The 25,290-nt window shown below is 30.2% G+C and overlaps 1 protein-coding gene and 1 non-coding gene across 5 annotated transcripts in view; both read right to left on the bottom strand.

The window, feature by feature from the left end:
* Positions 1 to 4,998: 4,998 nt before the first annotated feature.
* On the bottom strand, positions 4,999 to 5,071 carry Trnaa-agc. Its single transcript has one exon. It is a non-coding gene; the product is annotated as a tRNA-Ala (tRNA).
* Positions 5,072 to 6,531: 1,460 nt separating this feature from the next.
* The window catches only part of LOC111632722 (telomere-associated protein RIF1-like), a 75,068-nt gene continuing 56,309 nt past the window's right edge, over positions 6,532 to 25,290 (bottom strand). For 2 of the 4 annotated variants that reach the window (XM_023377227.1, XM_023377228.1), the window contains exons 30-33: positions 17,975 to 18,136; positions 16,299 to 16,453; positions 13,934 to 16,191; positions 13,101 to 13,861 (exon numbers count right to left, since the gene is read on the bottom strand). In XM_023377227.1, coding sequence (XP_023232995.1) covers positions 13,683 to 13,861; positions 13,934 to 16,191; positions 16,299 to 16,453; positions 17,975 to 18,136 — 2,754 coding nt within the window. In that variant the 3' untranslated portion in view covers positions 13,101 to 13,682. Of the gene's footprint in view, positions 6,907 to 6,978; positions 7,747 to 13,100; positions 13,862 to 13,933; positions 16,192 to 16,298; positions 16,454 to 17,974; positions 18,137 to 25,290 lie in introns of those variants that run through there. The other 2 variants (XM_023377229.1, XM_023377230.1) reach the window with 2 other exon arrangements.

Genomic DNA, 25,290 nt, shown 5'->3' with positions numbered 1-25,290 from the left:
ACAGTTATCCGTTTACGTGATCGAAGAAAATATGGTCAAAATTCGTGGATCCTATGGAGTTTGCGGCCTTAATGTGTCGTGGAATGCAAAGGGAGTATTAAATTCTAAATGTTTACTTAACAGAAAAGTAAACGAATGTAAATTTTTTTTTTGTACGCGTTGAAATTCTTTCCCTTCATTTAACTAGTCGAATAGTTAAATACAGGGCCGAAAGAGATCAACCGTAGGTTAAGAAACAAAAACAGATTTTTAATAACGATCCTAACACAAACTGCTCACACAAGATCACTTTAAACAATATAAGGGTCGATAGGCGATCCGTTGGAGCACGTGTTTAAAGTTAAGTACGAGCCGAACTATCCAATGTACGGTTCCAAGCAACGGGAGATAAAACAGACAAATCGAGACGCCTCTGTGTTAAGTGGGAAAAGAGGTTATCTCTAGTTATTTATAGACAATCTCATTTTTTTCAATTATGACAATCGATAACTCTACAACAACCGGGTCATTTTTATGTCAAAAATAATAATAATTATCCAATTTATATTAATTAAAAAGAAAATAATAATAATAATAATAACTCCAAGAATAATGCTAGATGTTTTTCGAATTAGGAGAATTAACTAACGATTTCATATTTTGCACAGCAACGGATGATGACCTCGACCGTGTTCGTCTTTAAGTATTACTAGCACCAGGAGTGGCTCTATAAAAAAAAAACAAAACAAAAAAATAACAAAAATTGTTTCTGTTTTTCTTTGGTTTGTTAATGGGAGTGGCAACACTTACGGCATAGAAACAAGAGCAGAATTTTAAAAGTTTAAAAGTCGGTCCTTCTGACCCTAAAGAAAACGTACAGTATATCTAAGACACTGCCACACATAGAATTAAGTACCTGCTAATTCGTATGACGTAACTGCAATTCAGCGTGCCAAACCCGACCAAGTCGTCCTCGATTTTCTGCTTAGAGAAAGGAAGAGAATAAAAAAAAATTTTACGTTCATTTAACAATCGTTTAACTAGGGAAAAAACGGGCTCCGAAACACATTGACGTGCATCGCAACCAATAGCATTCGGTCGTGCTCGTCCCACTCGACGTAGATTAATGAAAGAACGAGATCTAACGTCGACCCCGTGGGCTCAGTTTAGGTGCATTTAGACGTTTCTACCCCCCGATGTTGTAATAGTAAAAAAAAAAAGGAAAAAAAAAAAGAAGATGGCAACACGCGTTGTCGCCCGAAATCCTGCCTTACCTGAGATAGGAATCGACGAATTGTGCGGCCTTATATGTTTTTTATTATTATTTTTGGGCGTGAGGTGTGACGAGATTATAGATGATGCGATGTGCGGAGGAGGAGGTGGCTCATTGTCTGGCTAATCCCCGATTTTCGGTAGCGTAGCCCTCCTCTGACTATATAACGAGCGGACACAGCTGGAATAACATCCGGGCATGCGCCGTGTCTGCCGACCTTGTTGCTATGCAAGGGCGAGCGCTGTCATGACAACAAGCGTTGATCGGTTGCGAGGTGCGGGTCGTTCGGATGTTCGGTGGTTGTTTGTGTTTTATTATTACCGGAATCCCCGCCGTCTTTAATAGTTCGTCGACGGGGGTGGATGCGTTCCTACTTAACTCGCTTTTTCTCGCCCGGACCGTGACGTCGTTCACGTGATCGGGTTCCTCCCCTGTTAACTCAGCATCTCATTCGTTGCCAGTTGGAAACCGGAGAGAGAGACGCTCACGTGACGCTTTGTGACGTAACGTAACGCGGTCGCTTCGTGCGGTCACATGATTCGGCTCTTGGCTGAGGCTTCCTTTCCTGTCACGTGACTAGCAAACTTGGTTATAAGACTTCGCTCGTGACGATGGCTGGATGATAAAACATCATCTTTCGGCGTATCGATTGTTAACGAGCTTTAAACGTCACAAAAAATATTTATAATGTTATCAAAACTCAAACGAACGGTGCTAAAAAGTTTACCATTACACCACGTGACCATTTTCGCTATTTAAAAAATTTAAATACAGATTTAAAACTATTAAAGAAAGGCATTTAAATATCCAAAAATAAAAGGAAAACGCTTTAAAATGAATTTATATATTCTCGAATCGAGAAAAAACGTAAAAGTTTTTTTTTTATCTTTATTATTATTATTATTTTAAGAAATAAAATAAATAACAATAATTAAATTAGGTCGCTTGGCTGGCGTGCAATGACTATTTTCTTTTCTTCTAAATGGAAATCGATTTTTGTGAAGTGGTTTCTAAAAACAATTTCAAGCACGTGACGAATTCGGAATCATTTTTTAAACACAAAAATTATTTTTAATTAATTTCGACCGTCTCGATTCTACGTCATACTCTTCGACACTCGTATACTTCTGTAGCAAAATTCTAATGAACTTTGTTACGTGATACGGAAAGTGTTTTTAAAAATTTGATTTTTATATCTTCCCACGATCCCTTTTCGTATCACGTGATTAAAGTAGTGCATTCGTGTTACAGGACCCAAATTTCGATTAGGAAAAACCTATCCCTTCCAATCGGCACGTGATATTTAATGATTAAACATACGAATAAATGAACCACGCGATACATCCAAATAATCATAAAAAGCAGAAAAGAATCGGCAATTACTTGCAGAAACGTAAATAATTATTGTTTCGTTTGTTTAGTTCCCCTGAAAAAATCGATAGAACACTGACCTCATCACTAAAATCGAAAACACAAATAATTTTTTTTAAAACACGGTCACGGTCCCCTCCCACCAGTGACAGTCACGCGATCGCTACGTGCTCCCGTTGGTTTAAAAATCACGACTTTCAATGTGCGCCCGAGGGACAGGCAGACAAAATTCCACGTGACGTACGTAGGGTTGATCCCTTTCTGTACCAAAAATGAAAACTCCGCCACGCCCGTCAGGTATGCCGTTCTACTGACCCCATTAGGTAAGAACGTGCAGAAATGTATTCCTTTCGCTTATGCGGCACCCGTCACGTGATGATGAAACCCGAGAAACATGTTACAGTTTAATGCGAGATGTTTATGTTACGGATTATCGGGGTTGGACAAATAAAATGGGACTTCCGAAAAGAAATAAAATTCACTCACGTGAGCTAGAAAAAAAATAATAAACGTGCTTACTCTTCTATATACGGCTCCTGTCCTTGAAGCTGCGGAAACGGACTTCAATCACGTGGTTGGGAAAAGCTGTAATATTCGGTCACGTAATTTTGTTTCGTAATTTTAGTCGTAACCGCGTGGAATTAATGTCACGTGAACATCTTTCGTATAAATACGTGAATGAATTTAATAACGGGTGATGAAATCTCGTTGTCGATTGTAAACTCTCTAGTTTATTGTATTGTACGTGACGATACGCACATTAATTATTGCTTAATATGCACTAACCATTTACTTGTAAAGGGTAGAGTATATTTATTTATGAGAAATAAAAGTAATAAAAATAATACAATGTCTTCCTTCTATTGTTACGTAAAGTGGAAGATAACACTGCGATCATCCTCAATTGACTAATATTCCATGCTATCATAGTAACAAGATGCACCAATTTAATGTACAAGTCGACCCCCTATAACACTGTTGACTTTTCTGTTTTATATGAATTCCATGTTGTACGAGTCACTTAGATTTTACAAATACGTGAGCCGTTCACAGCCTGGCACACGTATTTGTAAAATCTAAGTGACTCGTACAATATGGAATTCATATAAAACGGGATTATCAACAGTGTTATAGGGGGGTCGACTTATAAAATATTGTAGTATCAAGTGACGCTTTTACATTTCGCTCTTCCATAGATCTAGCTTGAGTCACGCATCAAGATTAGTCTTCGTCTATGTGTTTGTTAGACTAATTATTACCAATAGAAACCGTCCTGAATCGAATCGGATTCTTTTGATTTTACATCCACGTATAATCATGTGCAAAAAAATATCAATTGGAAAAATTTGGAAGACTCGATGTCTGCTAAATCACGGATCCACATATCCTTATTAAACGATTCCCATCACGCAAATGACGTAAATTTGTCGTCCATTATATGATAAGCCACGCTTATTCTGGATCACGTGACAAAATTTTGTTACACTGTGGGAGTGCTCGCTAAGTTTATTAAACAAGCCTCTTGTCACGAAACTAAACAATCTCTAAAAGCGACATCTATCGATAAAGAGATTATACCTCCATTAATAATCTTCACCACCCTAATTCGGTTATTTACATTAATACCTTCCACATGGACGTAATTTCTAAATTTATTTATTTATCTTTAGATAAACGAACTAAAAATATTAACAAAACGAATAACGATTACGAAACGTTGTTAATAATTTGTTCTAGAACTAATATTTAAATATTTTTGTAATATGAGAAAGTAGATGAATTACAAAAGCTTTATTTTCAGATTAGGGTCGAATAGATTTTTAAGTTATTGAACTTATTTTTTAAATATTACGTGATATTTAAAATTATTAATAACGTATTAAAAAAATATATATTATTGCAGGTAAATGGGTCAGAAATTTGTACCTATGTAATAAAATAATTGTCATTTCAAAATTGCTTAATATAAAATCAATAGAGATGTGTCACGGCCTACAATTGCTTATCGCCATCTGTTAGCAAAAAATATGTATATTTGGAAATTTTACACTATAAATATATAGTAACTTATATATATTTTTATTAAACACGTATATATTTTATTTTAAATAAAAATATAAAATTCTTCCTGTATAAAATGAAGATAAATTCATTATTTTTCTATTAATTGATTAATTTCGAAAAGTTGTAAACGGGTAAATTAGTTTAGGATCAGAATCGGTTGAAAGTTAATCTTCAGGGAAATTAAGTTGCAAATTTTAGTTTAGAAACACAAAATTAAACTAATTGATTCTTCTAATTTACAGCAGAAAAATTAGGTGTAGATTATACAGTATTTTAAATATACTTAATATATAAAAAAAAAAATAGTTTTGTGGAGGCGCCGGGTATCGATCCCGGTACCTCTCGCATGCTAAGCGAGCGCTCTACCATCTGAGCTACGCCCCCTACGAAGAAACGTTTCTCTTATAAGCTATTATATAAATTTCTATATCAATAAAAGTTGGTGTTTCGAATAGTTTAGCGAAAATGTTATTTACAGTATTATACATTTAATTAATTCAATTATTTTAGACGAAATATACTTCATGCTTATTTTTATTATTTTTTTGGTGTTACACTTATTTAATAAATAATTGGTTTAGTTGATTTGTACTTTGTTGCCATCTATCATTCAAGTAATAATAAAATACATTAAATGCATCTCTCAGCAATTTTCCAATTACTTTTACACGTATCAGCACACGTAAATGTAAACCGAATACTTTTCTATAGAAGTTTCGTGTAAAATATATTTTAAATATCGTACAAATAGCATATAGGGTAAGATATATAACTTTAAACCTTAATAAACTTATATGTGTAATGTTTAAGTTTGAAAATTAATGTTTATTTAATGACTACAGTCGGTATTATCTATAAATATTTTAAAAATGTATTGTACAATACATACATATAAAAATACACGTGACACACTGACCACGTGTAAGACAACACATCCTAACAATTTCAAACCGATTAGCGCCATCTGGTGATAAAATTAGTTTATGTTTGGATAAATCAAACGCTTTAAAAGAAAAAAAGTGAAGGATTTATTCCTCCTGAAATCAAAATAAATATCGTTATGAGAGGATATTGAGAAATGAGTAAATTTAATTATCTTCATTATCATAATAACCATTAGTTTTCTTAATAAATATAAAATATAATATGATAATTATATAATTGTATATATAACAATTAATTGTGTTGTTTTACTTAAACATCTCTTAAAACGGCGGAATAAAATGAAACGAGAGCATTGTTTACGTAATAAAACAGTTATTGTGTGAAGGATGTTTGACAAAAAGCGTTTCCTGAGTTTATTTCTCTTATATTTTAAATGATTATTTTATTATCTTTGAAGTTTTTAGGAGTAAAATGAAATAAACTTCGGTTGTTAGTTAATTAAATTTGAATTTTGTATAGTCAGATTGACTTTTTTACTTACGAGAGAATTATTTAGCTATAATACTAACTTTAAAATGCCATCATTAGACTTTTAAATCCAAACAAAACCGATATTATTTCAAAAGAAATAACTACAAGTTGATCCCCCCTATAACACTGTTGATTATTCCGTTTTATATGAATTTCATGTTGTACGAGTCACTTAGATTTTACAAATACGTGTGCCGGGCTGTTAACGGTTCACGTATTTGTAAAATCTAAGTTACTCGTACAACATGGAATTCATATAAAACGGAATAATCAACAGTGTTATAGGGGGGGGTCAACTGTAATTTCCATTACGTTGGCTTCTCTGTTTAAATGACTTATGTAGAAAAAATAATTTTACAGAGTTAAAAACACTCAAAACTGTATGTTTATTATAATCTTTTTAATATATTTTATCCTTGAAAATTTTCTCATAAATAACTGGGTGCCAATAAAATAAATTTTGTGGCCTACTTTTGAAACATTCCCACTGTAACCACCATGCACAAGCAAGCTGCTTATCGTAAAACATCTTGTGAAACAATTAGGTCAGTCCCATAATATCCATTTGAACCTCATTTTCAAATTAGAAACAATTTTTTATACGGGCTCAATCTTCTGTTGTTCTCATGAACAGAAATTATTGCCGTGACTTGTATCGGACTCTTCCCTCTCTTCTGATTTAAACCGAATGGCAGTTGTTAACTTTTCTAACATTCCAACTAAATGGAGCAGTGGAAACTTCTTTAAATTTTCAAGAGTGAATGATGATTGGAGCATTTCCATTTCTGTAGGTAATTGGACTTCTGTTAAAATAAAATAGTAATTTGTAAGAACTACTATAAAAAATATTACTTTAAAAGAAAACCAATACTTACTGTTTTCTGCTTCCATTTCACTAATTGAAGCAATAGTGTTATCTTCTTCAGATGATAAAGTTTCATTTTCTTCTATTAACAAACCACAATGTGGTCTATTAAATATTTTATCAGGTAATGGAGAAGAATCCTGATATTCCATTTTATTTCCTTTCACTATCACTTGACTTAATTCACAACTTGATGCTTCTTCACATAAAATATTAAAACTATTACTTTCACTCAATGTCACTTTAATATCTTCTTCTGTATCAGATGAATTTTTACCTTTTTCAACATCATTGATTAATTTCTCTAAAATCATTCCAGATTCTTTTTCCCTGTCATCAAAACCATCTGTGCATATTTCTTTTGACTGTTGTGCCGTATTTTCAGTAATATCAACAAATTCATTATTTGTACTTAGTTGATTCATATCAATATGATGCAAACAGTTTTCTGCCACATTATTGATCAATTCATTGATGATTGGATAAATTTCATTAATTAAGTCTTCTGTACTTTCAACTGGAACATTATTAATTGTTTTAATTATAACAGAATTACAAGGAAGTCTTTCTTCAAAAACATTCTTAATTTTATCAGGAGATTCATTTATAATGGGTAAAGACTCAATTTCTTCTGTAGAAGCTATATTTGGTTTATCTTCAATATCATCATTATCAGAAATTTCATACATAATTGTATTATTGTTACTATTATCTGTTGTGTTAATTGAGCAAATACTAATTTCTTCTACATATTTTTCTTCTACATTATTAAATGAATTTTCTTCTTCATTAGAACATTCNATAGAGGGAAAGGGGTTACAAAAACTTGGACAAACTGGGACAAGAGGGAAAAGTAAACATTTCAAGAAAAATGCACATGTAATTTATGGATAGCCCAAGTGCTTAGACTGTAGAAAATGGACTTATACCACTTTCAAAATCAATGGTTATGCAATGTCATTTATCGATAAATTTTCAATTGATCAAAGCTTATGGTTATTTTAAAATGTTAAGTGTGAATTGTTTATAAATAAAAAGTTCACACTAAATTGTATGTATATTATGTGTTTTCTCAATTTTTTCCAAAAATGGACTTACACCACTTTCAAAATAAACGGTCCATATATATATAAACCGAGGGCATCACATCAGAATAAGAGACAAAGGGGCTCGAATCTCAGAGCCGAAACTATAATATATTCAGGGAGCCCTGATCACTTCCTACAGTTCGAGCTAATGATATATATATATAAGGTACAAACGGAATATGTGTTTTCATAATTATTTTTAAGAAAACAAATTGAGAAAAAAATGTAAGAAAAATCATTGTAATAAACATTGTAAAGTAGAAAAGTAATAAAAATAAAACGTGTAAAAACATCGATTTTAAATATTTTAATTACAGTATTTATTTAAAAAATTAATTAAATTTAATTTTTACAATCAAAATTCAAAACAAAATATTAAAAAAAACAAATAATTAATTAAATTTAAAGTTGCGAGGAATGATTATATACGAGGGATGATTAGAAAGTAAGAATACAAAGCCTGTAAATTCCAGCAGGTATTCACGTGAAAGGCTTCTACGCATATATACACACTATTTCTCAACATGGTTTTCCATCTGGTTCAGACATTTATCCCAGTGTTTCAAGAGGTTCACGATGCCTGTCTCATAAAAATTGAAGTCCTGTTGTCGAAACTAAGTCCTTTCTTCGTCCTACACATCGTCATCCAACGTCCTCCGAGATGTTTCTTCAAAGGAGAAAATAGATGACAATCACTGGGAGCGAGGTCCAGGCTGTACGCTGGATGTTGGAGCACACTCCACCCAAAATCCAGCACGACGTCACGTATGGTGACAGCCATATGTCATATTGCAGAACGACTTCATTGGTGAAAAATCTGGACTTCTTTTTCCGAATCGCTCTTGTTAAATCATGGTCATCTGTCGGATGTTCGAGGTCGATCGCTGCGTTCTGCATCACCAATTTCTTTTCTTCCCTCCGCGGATAGTCGACACCATATTGCAATTCATTACTGCTTACATACCCCATAAACAGCAACCAATTCATGTTGGATTTCCGCCGGCGGCAGATCTTTCGCCCACAGAAAACGAATAACAGATAACACTTCCAAAAGTATCCAGAGTAGCCATCTTTACGTTTAATGACGAACTTTACAGGATTGCAAACCACGACAATTATGGCTAATCCGTGGCACGGAGAGTCTTTTTTTTGGAATATACGCTATTCCCCTATTTCACCAATAGACGATTAGACTAAGGTGACCAGACGTCCCGATTTTTAACAATTTCTCACGCGTCCCGCGGTGTTTTAAAAAAGTCCCGAGTTTTGGAAAGATTTTTGTCAATTATGTGTCATAAACTTGTTTCTTACGTTTAAGATTCATAAAGATCATTGTGTATCAGACTTAATGACTATCTTAAATACAGGATTACTGATTTTTCGTTCCACCATTTTAAGATTAGTTACTAATGCCAGATTACGTCTAATCGATCAAATTCGGGTGATTAGTGCAAATATATCCGAAATAAAAAGATCACTCAAGGAGGTTATTAAAATGGGATTCTCTCCTCTTCAGCTTTTCACGTTTTAGGACAGCGATGGCGAACCTTCTTCTTTCGAAATTTAGTAAGTTAACATCGAATCGCGGGTCAAATATTTAATTTGAGTAATTAAAAAAATTGCTTACAAATTTTACTTCATTGTTATTTTTCTGATATACAGGGTGAATCGAAAGTAGGTGGACGGTAGATGAAATAGCGTTTGTGTTAGGATTATACTATAACAATGGTGTATATTTAACTTGGTTACGGTTGAAAAATTACAGGAGATGCATTTCAAGAAATTAATACACAAAGATACTCGAGCTAAAATATTTGTCGAAGCGTGAAATGTAGACTTCAAAGCTGCGTAAATTATGATGGACAGCAGTTTGAGCGGCCACGTTGATAAAATTGTATTGCATTGTATTCTATTAGTATATATAATTGTATGTATAATCTCAATATATGTTATCATTTACTGTCCACCTACTTTATTTCTACCCCGTATATTAAAAAGTTAAACAAACTCTATATATGTGAAAAGAAAATAATGATTATAATAGATAAATATTTCGTTTAACGAGAAATCTGCTATTGTTTGATTATCATTTCTGAGGTTCGTAATTAGTGGCCTTTAAGACTTTTCACAACAGCTTTGTATATGCAATGTGAAAGTAGGTCCTTAAGTAAAGTTTTGAAATCTATCATTTTTTTTTTAATTTTTGAAAAACTATACTCTCTAAACTCAATGCGTGTACCTTGAAATCATTGCGCGGGTCACGGATTCGCCATCACTGTCCTAAAAATATGTTATATACTGGTACATCTTTCAGCAGTATATTTATCTATATCGGTAAGCGTTAAGTTGTTGCAATTATCCTTTCATATCAAAAGTCCTATTACAGAGCTTCCAACGGAGCTATTGACTTGCAGCAATATAAATAAATAAGAACATGCTATGTAATCATTGATCAAAATACTTATACATAACGATTTTTGTAATAAAGTTATTTTAAATACGAGCATTTCTGTGACTCTTTAAGACATCATTCTATTAACACTCCCCCAATCCGTGTCATAAAAGTTTTACATCTTTCCTTCTCAGTGCTGACGTCGTCGTATTTGAATGACTTCTAGTCACTTGACTTGTCCACTCGAGATGAAGACGTACTGTATGTGTGATCCGCGCTGTTTGTTCATAAATATTTTCATACATTTTTAATATGTAATTGCTTCTCTGATGTATGTCCGATAAAACCTGTTCATTAATATTCTAATCTTTTAACTATTCGTGTATTAAAAAACGGATCAGTAAAAAGTTTCACCCTATCTCCACATAGCCCTGCCTCCCTTACCCTGTGCGGAGATGTACCGTAATTGGTTCTTAATTCTTTTGATGCCACGGAACACTTTCGAATTTAAGAAAAATTTACGTAACATAAGGAAATTAACTTTTAATACTATTGGAAGAAAATATTACATGTACTGCTATAACGGAAATAATTCCCTCAACGTTTTTATTGTGAAACGAAGGGAAACATCTATTGTATTACTTTCCTCTCTGTTATTAAAGGCTATATAATAGAGGGAAAGTATGGCGAGCGGTCGAAAAAAAATGAACACCCCAATATTTTTACATTTTTAGACTTAAGACACCTTAAAATGTCGAGAAATGTAAAAAAAAAATTACATTTCGCGACATTTTTTTTCGACACGGGTTTTTCCAGTGTATAGGGGGTAATACGATTTTGTTCACCCTGTTTGAAGCTTAATAACGCCTGTGCTTTTTGTCGAAAATGTCTGAAATTTTGCAGGAAGGTTTGTGTATTAGGAAATTTATGCTATTAAATCTTGGTTGTTAAAGGTCGACCGGGTGGGGAAATGAAGGGGGTCGTGAGTCATATCTCGGGTAGGATCAGACTTAATGACGATTTTACTCGTTATTAGCATTTACATTTTTTAAATAAAACCCACCGCTGCCCTCAAAATTACGCTTTTTAATAATTAAAAATAGGATATTTTATTTAAAAAACTTTATAACAGATGGCACCACACACGCAATTTTAACTGTTACGGAGAAAGTTAAACAACTGGCGGCTAAATTTTTTTTTTAATGAGATTTTTCCAGATATTTTTTCTGAAATGGCATTTATCTGCGGACGTCAAAATATTTTCATTTTTTCCTTCGATATTTGTATTAACATTATTCAAGTAATTAAAAATATTGGCTAAATATGCTATTTTAGCAGATCAAATATCATTCTTAAGACATTTTATACAAGCATTTGTACGTTTATTTTGGAAAAAAGATCAGCAATTCATTCATAAGTTCTACAAATGGCATAGCACTTCTTTATCCCTGAATAACAATCTTACTTCAGCATGTTAAAAGCAAAGATTCGTACTGAGCTTCTAGGTATTCAATTTTTTTAAAAGTTATGTTTTAACATTGTCGGTAATGTTTTTGTAATTAGTGATTCTCTACGAAAAAAATACATATATAATAGTTTAGATATATTTGAGTTTCTTGTCTTTTCAAAGGTAACAAAGGCAGTTCATTGCAAAATGAAAGGTACACCTTGTCTGCTTATAAACTGCGAATTGCTAAAGTTAGTCCAATAACAGCTTCAGCTAGTACACCGCTTTCATAATTTCGCAGTACACCTATTAAGAAACACTGTTATAGAGGGATCCTACTGCACTGTACATTTATGCGGACTGTTCTGTTAAGTAAACTCGACTGTATATTCTAAAAAATTATACAATTACTATTACATTTTATTATACTAATGTATTAAAATAATGTAAATACAGTGTATCACTTATTGAAAGATTATAACTTTAAACGAAAATAAGTAGTCGTGAATTAAAAAAAAACACGCTATATTCTAACGGGGTAAACTGGATTTTTAATGTTTGTTTATTGTTATTTTTATATTGATGACATAAACCTATATTTCATAGTTTAGAATAATACTTTTTGGGGACTGTCGTTGTCTATTTTTGCTTAACAATTAAAAATAAGTTTTTAACCTTCATTCTGGCTTGAATACATAAGAATTATTAAATTATTATATTTATACATCATCTTCACCCAATATTAACTTTATATCAATCCTAAAAATCTTCATAATAAAGATGTTTTCAATAATAATTGAACTGTAGATTTTAAAACTACAGTAGGAAGAAACTATCTTTAAATAAATAGCATGTGCTGATTATCACTTCCATAACATTTCAGTCAGAATTTTGTTACAAAAAATATATCTTTATCTGTCACATAGAAATAAATATATTTTTATCATCGAGATTAACCAATTTAATTTACCAATTATCAAGAGAATTGGTAAATTAAATTTAAAATATTTAAAATCAATGCATTGTTAATTATATTACTGCTAAATACATTTCTATTAATTTGCATATATTATTTATAGAATGAGTGAATATGAACTGTTCACTTTAATTAATAATGTATAAAAATGGCAATAATTAATAATTCTTAAAAAACTGAATTTTTACTTCATATAAATTGAAAAACTATTTTAAAAAAATGTCTTTTATTCACAGTTAATTTTACCTCACAAAAATAATACACAACATTTGAATATCTTATACACAGCAACATTTGAAATAAATGAAATATACAATAGACGAATTTTGTAAACCTAAAATAAAAGTCATTTTCTTTGACAGGATGTGACAAAATTTAACCCAACATTTTTAAACAAATTAATGAAATATTACCATTTTACTTTCATTGAAAATATTCAAGACAAAGATTTTCATAATATCAAAATCTTGATAAGACTATTACAAAAAATATCTATAAAACATATTAATTAAAATATTCATTAAAAAATTATTTCATGAAAAAGAATTAAAAAGTGTATTATAAATTCAAATCAGATAAAGTATTTAATTTATATTTATACAAATAAAAATTTTCTCATAAATAACTGGGTGCCAATAAAATAAATTTTGTGGCCTACTTTTGAAACATTCCCACTGTAACCACCATGCACAAGCAAGCTGCTTATCGTAAAACATCTTGTGAAACAATTAGGTCAGTCCCATAATATCCATTTGAACCTCATTTTCAAATTAGAAACAATTTTTTATACGGGCTCAATCTTCTGTTGTTCTCATGAACAGAAATTATTGCCGTGACTTGTATCGGACTCTTCCCTCTCTTCTGATTTAAACCGAATGGCAGTTGTTAACTTTTCTAACATTCCAACTAAATGGAGCAGTGGAAACTTCTTTAAATTTTCAAGAGTGAATGATGATTGGAGCATTTCCATTTCTGTAGGTAATTGGACTTCTGTTAAAATAAAATAGTAATTTGTAAGAACTACTATAAAAAATATTACTTTAAAAGAAAACCAATACTTACTGTTTTCTGCTTCCATTTCACTAATTGAAGCAATAGTGTTATCTTCTTCAGATGATAAAGTTTCATTTTCTTCTATTAACAAACCACAATGTGGTCTATTAAATATTTTATCAGGTAATGGAGAAGAATCCTGATATTCCATTTTATTTCCTTTCACTATCACTTGACTTAATTCACAACTTGATGCTTCTTCACATAAAATATTAAAACTATTACTTTCACTCAATGTCACTTTAATATCTTCTTCTGTATCAGATGAATTTTTACCTTTTTCAACATCATTGATTAATTTCTCTAAAATCATTCCAGATTCTTTTTCCCTGTCATCAAAACCATCTGTGCATATTTCTTTTGACTGTTGTGCCGTATTTTCAGTAATATCAACAAATTCATTATTTGTACTTAGTTGATTCATATCAATATGATGCAAACAGTTTTCTGCCACATTATTGATCAATTCATTGATGATTGGATAAATTTCATTAATTAAGTCTTCTGTACTTTCAACTGGAACATTATTAATTGTTTTAATTATAACAGAATTACAAGGAAGTCTTTCTTCAAAAACATTCTTAATTTTATCAGGAGATTCATTTATAATGGGTAAAGACTCAATTTCTTCTGTAGAAGCTATATTTGGTTTATCTTCAATATCATCATTATCAGAAATTTCATACATAATTGTATTATTGTTACTATTATCTGTTGTGTTAATTGAGCAAATACTAATTTCTTCTACATATTTTTCTTCTACATTATTAAATGAATTTTCTTCTTCATTAGAACATTCCATTGGCATAGATTCATCAACTATTTCTCTAGATTCATCTCTATTTTTAAGATGCGAATTGTTAATCTTTTCTGCTTTTACTACCTTATTTATATCATTTTCAAATTCAGTACTCGAATCTGATACTTCCGATCCAATTTTATCATCATTTGTTTCAAATTCCATACTTTCTTCAATAACAGAAAATTTACTTACTACCTCATTTGAAAATGCTTTGCAATCATTCTCAAACTGGCTTTCTTTGTCCAATGATACACCAAAATCCCGTGTTTGTATGTTATCCTCTAATGGTAATTCCTCATCATTTTGAAACTCCCTTCCTTCCTCAGACAACATATGTAATTCTTGACTATATTCATTTTCTTTATCTAATGTTGTTTCTTGAGCATTTTGAAGTTTAACTTCATCTTCTGATGTGTTGAATTTTTGAGTAAATTTCTCTACTTCATTTAATATTTCATGGTTGTTTTCAAATTTATTTTCTTTTTCCAATAAAACACTAAACTCTTGAGTGTGGTTATTTTCTCTTTTAAGGAATGCTTCTTGATCACATTTAAGACTACTTTCCTGTTCAGATAATATGCCAAATTCTTCTTGAGCTTGTTCAGTTTTTTCATTTAATGATATTTCTTGGTCATCTTTAAAATTATTTTCCTCTTCTAATGATACATTAAATTCTTGGGTGTTCATATTTCCTGTATTCAATGATATTTCTTGGTCATCTTTAAAATTATTTTCCTCTTCTAATGATACATTAAATTCTTGGGTGTTCATATTTCCTGTATCCAATGATATTTCTTGATCTTGTATCTTACTTTCCTCTTCTGATATCAGCCCATTATCTGATACACTGTATTCCCGACTGCAATTATTTTGTTCATCTAATGACACTTGATCACTTTGAACTTTGCTTTCTTCTTCAGAAAACACATTAAATTCCTGAATACTTTCTAAATTTTTTTCATCTAATAATGTTTCCTTATCATTTTGATAGTTTTCTTTTATTAATGAGCTTTGAAGTTTGTTTAATTCAGCCAAAGCTAATTCCTGATGGTTTGAGAACTCTTCATTTTCATCTAATAATTCTTTCTGATCATTTAATAATCTCTCTTCATCTATTAAATCATGGTCGTTATTTAGTAATTTATCTTCATTCAAAAAATCATCCCGATCATTTGAAAGTAAGCATTCTTCTAGTAATACATCATCATCTAGTTCTGAGACAGAGGCATTTAATGAATTTTTTGATGTATTTTCATCATTAACTTCTTGAGAAATTATACTTCTTGAAAGATTTCTTTCTAAATCTTTATGGAATTTTTCATAATAGTGCTGAAGTACTTTTCTTGCAGTTTCCAGTTTTGGAGACTTAATGGGAAGTGCCAACATTTCAGCTATAGTGAGAGAACAAAGATCTCCAATGGTACAGATGTTACGAGCATGAACCAACTGACCAAGTCCACGAGGCCTGATAAAGGAAAAAAAAATTTATTAACTTTTATACAGTACTGATTTTTATTTATTATTATGATGAAATATATTATGTAAGTTTTTAAAATATAAAAATAAATTTACCATATAGAACAAGTCAGGAATGGCAATATACTATCTACAGGATCTGAACAATTGCTTAGAGCTGGAAAAACTTTCTCTTCTGAGTCATACAGAGATAATGGTGTATTCTGATATTCTTCAGAAAAGTATGGTGAAGATTCTGATGATAATAAATTCTATATAAAAATATTTAATAACAATATAAATTAATTATTACAAATAATTTTTTAAATAACTTAATTTAGTTCTACCCAGATATTTTTGAAAAATTATTAACCTTTAATAATATAAGATTCAAAATATAGCCCAGAGAAAGTGAATGTTTGTTAAGTTTCATTTATTTCTCAATTGATAAATTAGATCAGTTCAACAAAACAATAAAAAAAAATTACATTAAACCACTTTATATAAACTTATCATAATCATTAAATATATTCAATTAATGGATTTTCTCTTCATATATTAACAGTAAATTCACTCAAATTATTACATTTAATAAATTAATTTCATTTCAGGTTATCTATCTAACAGATATCTAAAATATTTTAAAGTTTTTAGTAAAATTTGACTTATATTTTAAAGGAAATATTAAGAAGAGACAAATATTTACCAATATCCTAGTTAAATAAAAGCTTTAAGATTTATGCTACTCTAAAAATTTTAATTGAAAATGTCATAAGAAAGAATTTGTGTGGAAATTTTTTTATACATTAATTCAGATTTATAAAATATAATAAAATCTGCTTATTGTAATAATGAATAATAAAGTTTATCTGTCATTTATCTATTACTAGAATTAAGATGTCTCAAAACATAAAATGTAACATTATAATAATAAAAGTTTTTTAAATGATTAAATCACAGTTGTTATTATCTTCATGTAATTAAATATAACATTTTTAAGCTCTATTTTCATGTTATCAGCCTCAATGTGTAGCTAAAAATGCATAATCATTATCAATTTTAAGTAGCAATTTAAGTGTTAAATTTATTAAAGTAGCCTAAAATAATTTTAAATTTCTGATATACCTTTTTTCCAATTATAAACCACTTGTTGTAAAAAAATGGTAATGCAATTATAATGTGAATTATATTTTCTAGTATATAATTATATACTAGAAAATATAATTCACATTATAATTGCATTACCATTTTGCATTACCAATAATTGCATTAATTTCTAGTATATAATTATATACTAGAAATTAAAATTTGCATATTAANAGTCTCCACCAATTGAAAGATTAAGATAATTAAAAAATATTTTAAGGCCAAATAAAACCATAATTTTCATGTTATGCTTCAGTTATCTTTAGTTTAGGCAAGTCTCAAAATGATTACAATAAGTGGATTCCATTGTAAATATAATGATATATAAATATATCACAAATAGCAGAAATAATATTAAAGTGTTCCTACTATACAATACTAATTATAGTGAATATAAATTTATTATGATCTAAATATAATTAAAAAAAAATTATTATACAAAATGAAAAGTTGAAAACAAAACATTTTTTTGCACTAAATATTATAGTAAATAATAAATATCTATACTAAAGAATTTGTATAATATATTTTTATTTAGTTTCATTGATTTATAAAAACAAATTAAAGCAAAAATGAAAATGCAATAACATTATTAGTTTTAGAATAATATAGAATTAAATAATTCATATAATTGGAAAGTTACTCGCCTTTTCTAATTCAGCTGCTTGAATAGAAGAAAGAGCCTGCTTGGCACCTTTGGTCATCTCCAGACAGCGGCTGACATTTTTCTGGGGCACTTTGCATGCATAACAATTCTCTATTGGAATTTCATACTCAACTAAAGGATCAGCAAATGATACTTTTCTTTGCTATAAAACATTATATATATTTTTTTAATAATTAAAACTACTCCATTAAGATATTTTATTCCTATTGCTATAAATAAGAAATTTATCATCATAGTGTAAATATTTAAAATATATAATGATATGCTACCTGATCGGGAAACAGGATAAGAATTGTGAAGAGTATTTAAGCTTCTGAAAGGTTCCGCATTTTAAAATTATTTTAAACCAAATTGTGTTTTCATATAATTATATGAAATATAATTGTGCTACATACAAACAAATATTATACAATTATAAATAAGTATCATCACATTAAAAATTGATTATAAAGGCTACAAATTACTTAACTCAGAAATTTAGATTAGGGTTGTTGAAACAATGCAATATTTGACAATTTGCCGAGATAGACATCCTGGGAGAACTTTCTATAGGAAATTAGACCCTATTTAGACATTAGATATGTTAAATAACTCAGAAAATACTACATGGCCAGCATACTGGCCAGATGCAAACCTGGGACCAACTACCAGTGTTCAGTGGTTTTATCGACTTGACCACTAACTTTAGATTAGGAGACAGTTAACATGCTACTTCTAAATATTTTAATAAAATTCATTTCTAATTTAATCAATAATTTAGAAATAAAAAGAAGAGATCAGCCAAAACAAGATTTGCAATACCAAGAGATTAGAAATAAAGTAATTTGGCTATAGGAATTGAGTTGATATTGTTGTTACAAGATTGAATGTTGTTACAAGATTTGCAACTTTTACAAATTAGGCACACAGTCAGCCTTTCATATCTGCAGATTCAACCAATCACAAATTGAAAATATTCAAGGGAAAAACATTCCAGAAAGTTTCTAATCAATTCTGCTCCTTGATGAACTGCATGAGCAGTATAAGTTACACCAATCATTTCTGGAAATTGTTCTTTTAAGCCTCAGTATAATTTGATCTTGTATAGAGCAGTGGTTAGAATAGTTACAAATTTTGCTACAGAAATCCCTGTTCATTTTTTCATAGTAGTCGTATAGCATTGTTTACAGCTTGAGGAACAGTAACATTATTATAAGACTCAAGAGAAGAAATATCTAATAAAACAGGGGCTCTTCAAGCTCTTCATCCACTTTGCCAATTAAAATTGTCAAAATAAATCTAGTCCGATAACCCAGAAAGTCATTCCCCTTAGGCGCTGGTTAGTTTACTAATCATTCACATGGTTGAAGATGTACTATATATACAAGTAACCGATCAGCATGATTTAAGAGAAAAAGAAAAGTCAATTCTTCTCAAAGTGAATTTCTGTAATCAGATTTTATTTACAAATTTTAATTTTTTGTTAATTGCTGAAATTGTTTGCAAACTAAAAAATGTATGTCATTAGGAAATACAGTAGAGCGTCAATTTTCCGAAAGTCAATCATCCGAAAGAATTCCAGTCGGCAAATTTAAATTTTCGCCCGTGCTGTCGCGCTTCAATCTTTGGCTATGTCTTGGGCTACTCAAGTATTTTACGTTTTTGATACTAAATAAACATCTGAAGTATAATTTTTTATTATTTTTATATTTTTCGATATATTTATTTTGTTTGTACAAAATAAAAAAATAATTTTTAAGGATACAATAGTCTTTGTTAGGCTTAACATCGATGAAAATTCAACGCGAAGCGACACGCAACGGAGAAAAATTTCGACATCGGATACGTTAAACTATTTTTTCATACGTAAATCAGTTATCCGAAATATCAGTTATCCGGACAACCCCAGTCCCCAATTGATTTGGAAAATCGACGCTCTACTGTATGTGAATGAAAATTTTGGTAGAAATTGAGTTACAAAGTTTTATCTGGACAGACAGTCAGAGTAATTTAATTAAAAAATAAAAAAAAAAAGCAGATAAAAAATACACTAGAAATTTTTTTTTTTGAGTTTCAAAAAAATAAACCTAAGATTTATTTTCAAGAATTTCCCTTTAGCCATCTCATTTAGCCCTTCTATCCCTAAGATTTGTTAACCTGAGACATATTCTGGTCATTGTCTCTCATCTCAGAGACAGTGTCACAAGCCAGTCACTTAATGGCTAATTATTTGTTTTTGTCTTAAGAGATCATCATATCTCTCCAAAATATGATTTTAGACAACTTTTTCTCTCAAAGACTCTCGTCTCCCAGAGACAAGTGAATAGTTGTCATTTGACTGATCTTTTATCTGTTGCCTCCTCAATCACAGAATAGAAAGAGATGCTACTTGCACTGTACAATTGCATTAGAAAACATTCTCTATCTTGGTAAAGACTATTTCAAGAGATATAATGCTTCTGATTTTTTCCCAGTGCCTCGGAAACACCATTGACTCCGTCTTCTTTTAATGATCTTATATCAATTACTAAACTATTGAATATGCTGTTAATCTTATCTGTCTCTCTAAGTAGTTTTCAAAACATTACCATCTAATTACATACCAACATACCATCTACCATCTAATCTAATCCAGTCAAATTATTAGGTTAAATATAGACATGTGGTACATTAACACTTGTAGAGACCAAAATACAGGTATACCATTAAAAACATTGCAAATTCCTTGTAGTATTAGTAATTGTATCCAAAGACATGAAATTAATATTGTAGAAAAGATTATATTAAGATCCTTGATTAACTCTAAAAAATATAAAATTAAAAAACTAAAAAAAAAATTTTTAAATTAGGGAGCAATTTAAATAACACCAGGAAACAGGATAAGAATTGTGAAGAGTATTTAAATAAGAAAATTAAAAAACTAGAATGTAAGTTAGATTACCCTTTAATTTCAAATAAAGAACAGTGAAAAAACAAATTTGTACTTAATCATAGTGATGTAGAGATCCTATCTGATATAAGATATACTCTGATTTTGGACTAGATTTTAATGGACCCACCACTTTAAATAAAAGAAAAACTGTAGTAGATTTAGAAGTAGGTTTAATAAATCATGAGCATCAAGAAGTTCAATCAATTAGAAATAATATCCAAACTTTAGTGAAAAATTATAGATTAAAGAAACAAGAAAATAATAAAATTATACAGTTTAAAAATAGAATAAATAAGGTTAAAGAATTTATAGAAAATAATCATCTAATATTAACAAATGCTGATAAAGCAAAACAAACAACAGTCTTGACTAAACATAATTATAACAACATAATATTAGAGATCTTAAAGAAAGGAAATTATATATTACTTAAAGATAATCCTGTGGATAATCTAAAACAACAAGTTATAAAGGTTATAAATAATTTTTCAAAACTTATTTACATAGATAATAACACTGCTAAAGATATTAAATGTTTTGGTAATAGAGTTCCAAAATTAAGTTTTAGAGTGAAAACAAAAAACCTGTTGCATATTATCCTTTGATATATATTCAAAAATATTTACTGTATAATCTTGAAATAGCAATAAAAAAAGAGGTAAATAAATTATCTGTATCTGAGTACAGTAATACCCCGAACTTACATGATAGGTGGGACCGAGCGATAACCGCGTAAGTCGGGGTATAATTTTGCAATTTGTGTAAAATCCAAGTTGGATATATGTAAGCTAATAAATGTTCTCGTTAATCTTACATCGTCTTTTGATTCGTTCACGATTACAAGAAATCGCCACATAGAGTCTCTCAAGTCTCCGTAGATATAACAAACACAGAAATAAATAACACAAAATAAATTGTAGTTATGTGTCGATTCTGTGCGACACGTCCAAACATGTAAGATGAACAATAGTGTGGCGGGAGTGAGTAATCAAGAGTTTCGTGGCGCTCAAACAAAAAATGAATGAACAAGATTTGAAAATCGCATAAGTCAGGGTAGCGTAAGTCGATGTACTACTGTATAGTATTACAAACATCAACCAATTCTTAAATAACATGTAAATATTACAGACAATCGAAAGGTACACCAATGGAATTCTGCATAGGTCCTAGATTAGCAGAGTTGTGCATGATCATAATTAATAAAGAAATCAATAAAACTCAAGGAATAATAAGTTGTCAAAGATATCGTTCATCGTTTACGATAAAAGCATACTAGGTATTGACTCTTTTGTTAATGAAATTAATTTAATAAATAAAAATGTTCAATTCCAATGTGAAAAAGAAATAGATAATAGTCTGAATTATTTAGAACTTACTATAGTTAGATTAAATAGTAAATTATTATTTAAAAAGTATGTTAAAGAATGTGCTACAGGTAAAGTTATACACTTCAAATCTAATATACCTTTATATATGAAAAAGAACACTTTTCAGATGCATATTAACAAAATTAAAGAGAGAACAACCATGCAAAATGATCAAGAAATGGAAATAGAAAATATAATAAGAATGTTTAGCTTGAATAATTATCCTAGAACATTATTGTTAAAATGGTTAGAAACAAGTAAAAGGAAAAGAGAAAATGTCTAACTTCCAGTTGTCTATACCAACAACTTCCGGTTGTCTATTTAATATATAGACAACTGGAAGTTGCTAAAACATTGTATCTTAAAATGGAATGTTTTTTTCAAAATTAAAAACTCAGTGTTTTTTTAAAAATTAAAAAATATAGATATTACTTTAGTACCAAACCATACAAGAATCATAGCAAAAACGATCAACTGTAAATATAAAAATACAGTCGACCCCTATAACACTGTTAATAATTCCGTTTTATATGAATTCCATGTTGTACGAGTCACTTAGATTTTACAAATACATGTACGGCTCACGTATTTGTAAAATCTAAGTGACTCGTACAACATCGAATGCATATAACACGTAATTATCAACAGTGTTATGGGGGGGTTGACTGTAATGAACATAATGATTTAGAAAAAGATAATGTAGTTTATTCATTGGAATGCAGCTGTTCACATAAAAAAAGACACATTGGTGAAACCAGAAGGAAATTAAAAACAAGAATTAAAGAACATATATATGCCATCAAAAACAATTTAATATCATCATCAGTGGCACAACATTGCAATACCAAAGGTTGTAAAATTTTAAAAGATAGTGTCAAGAGTATTCTGACAAAAAACAATCAATTAAAAAGAAGATTACAGGAACACAGAAATTCTGAAAATACAGGAAGACATTAGAATTAATAACAACATGAGACTGAAACTATATGAGGGATGGAATGACATTGTTTTTACATAAGCTTGAAACAGATGCTGAACAGATATGGGAGTAAAGTCACATCACATTGTAAAATGAAAATTGTAACAAGACAGTTGGCTTCACACGGTCTTATAGATTTGGTGTATTTGTTTTGTTTAAGGTCAGGAAACCAATTATTTTAATAATTGTAAGTTCATTGTTAGTTTCCCTCCCTTTTGGTTTTAATACATTTAACAATATTTTATTATTAAAAGTTGAACAGTCTACCAGAATTTGGAAAATGTGGGAGAAAATAAGACATAATTGAAGTTTAGACTATGTACAAAAAGTCAAATTAACTTTTGAGTCCATCTTTATCCCTTATACACTACCACAGAAGTAGCAGTCTTAAAAAATTGCTGTAAAGAACTCTTCTTTGAAGGACTCAAAAGTTAATTTGACTTTTTGTAAATAGTCTAAACTTCAATTATGAAGAAAATACATCCTGAGTTATCACAAAAATTGTAAGAAAATAAGACATTTACTGGTCCCAAATAATGTAATATATCACATTAATACATAAAAAAATTTTATGCTTGATAGTTTTTAGTTCTTTAATATATGGTTTGTATTAACTATTGCAAATACAGTGCACTGTATATATCAAAAATTCCTTTGTATTGGTTAACTACTAGTGTTATAATTGTATGTATGCTAACTTGGTACTATGTATTTGTAAACTGATGAGGGGTCCTTGCATTCAAAATGCATCCTTTCCTAAATTTGATGGGGATTACTAAAAGGCTAATTTTTTTGTAAAAGATCTGGTCTATTTTTCAGTCAGCCTTGGTGTGATAAGCCCTCCAAATTGTTAAAATTCTATTTATTAGGTTATCTAACTCTCTAAATCTAATTTCTCCCTAACTAAGTACATATGCTTTTCTAACTTAGGTTATTAATATATTTGTTTCTTAAGAGACATTACCTGAGACATTTTGACATTACAATCTGTAAAAATGCTATAAAACACATCTTTGTCAAAATTACATGCTTTATTTGAATTCATGCTTTTCTTACCACTTGATTTATAATTTCATATTCTGCATTTTCAAAAATTTTAAATTTTATTGGTTAAAATTCTATACAGTGTTGCACACACAGATAAACTGAACATGTATAATCAACCTAATAGAATTGTGACATCAACAACAAAGACAAGATTGTTATGAACAACCAGAATTGCCTGAATTGCCAGAATCTCTGAGGGACGAATATCGTCTGTTGTTTTGACATCATTCGTCTTTGAAAGAAGAGACAAGAGATAAGTGACCAGAATACAGTCCCAGATTCCAACTGACTTGTGCTGTACTTCACTCCTGCAAATAATTAGTAAACTAGTCTAATATCTAAGGGGAGTGCCTTCCTGCAGCTCATATATTAGATTATTTTTATACACTAATTTAAAACATTATCATTTTCAAAAAGTTTAAAATGTTATCTTCAGCTTTATCCTTGGTATGTTTTACTCTTTTAACTCTTTCCTCTCTTTAAACATACCCAGCATGGATTCAGCCACATCTTTAATGGAGTAGCTGGATGATAAGGCCCAATATATCTGAGATAAAAAATAATATCCTGTAAAATTCCTGGGGTTTTTTGACCACTTGGATTCCCAGTGCAGTAGGTTAGGCCTGAACTGCATTTGTCATCTATTGTATATACAGGGTGTCCCAACGAAAACGAAACGACAGAGATATCGCGTTCGTCCAAGCAAATCGCTCGGACAGGTCGATTTTATTCTCAAGGGGGCGTCCGCAGATGGCGTGATGTCTTTTAACCAATGTGCGGTTGAGTCTTCAGATGTTGTCCGAGTAGCGTTCCTATGGCGCCCAGCATCGTCTGTCGAACGACTAAAAGCGCGGGAAAACAAGTGTGCCAGACGATTTTTATCCCGACAAAACAAATAATAATCTTAAATTTGAATTGAATCACTATGTGGTCAAGCTTAATGTGAAATAAGCTTGTTGACGTAGACGAAGAGGCATCTCACGGTATGACTT

Source organism: Centruroides sculpturatus, unplaced genomic scaffold (assembly GCF_000671375.1).
Source record: "Centruroides sculpturatus isolate CEXI.00-Female unplaced genomic scaffold, Cexi_2.0 scaffold839, whole genome shotgun sequence".
Lineage (NCBI taxonomy): Eukaryota > Metazoa > Arthropoda > Arachnida > Scorpiones > Buthidae > Centruroides > Centruroides sculpturatus.
The sequence above is the reverse complement of the archived record's forward strand: the minus strand, read 5'-3'. Positions and strand labels throughout refer to the sequence as shown.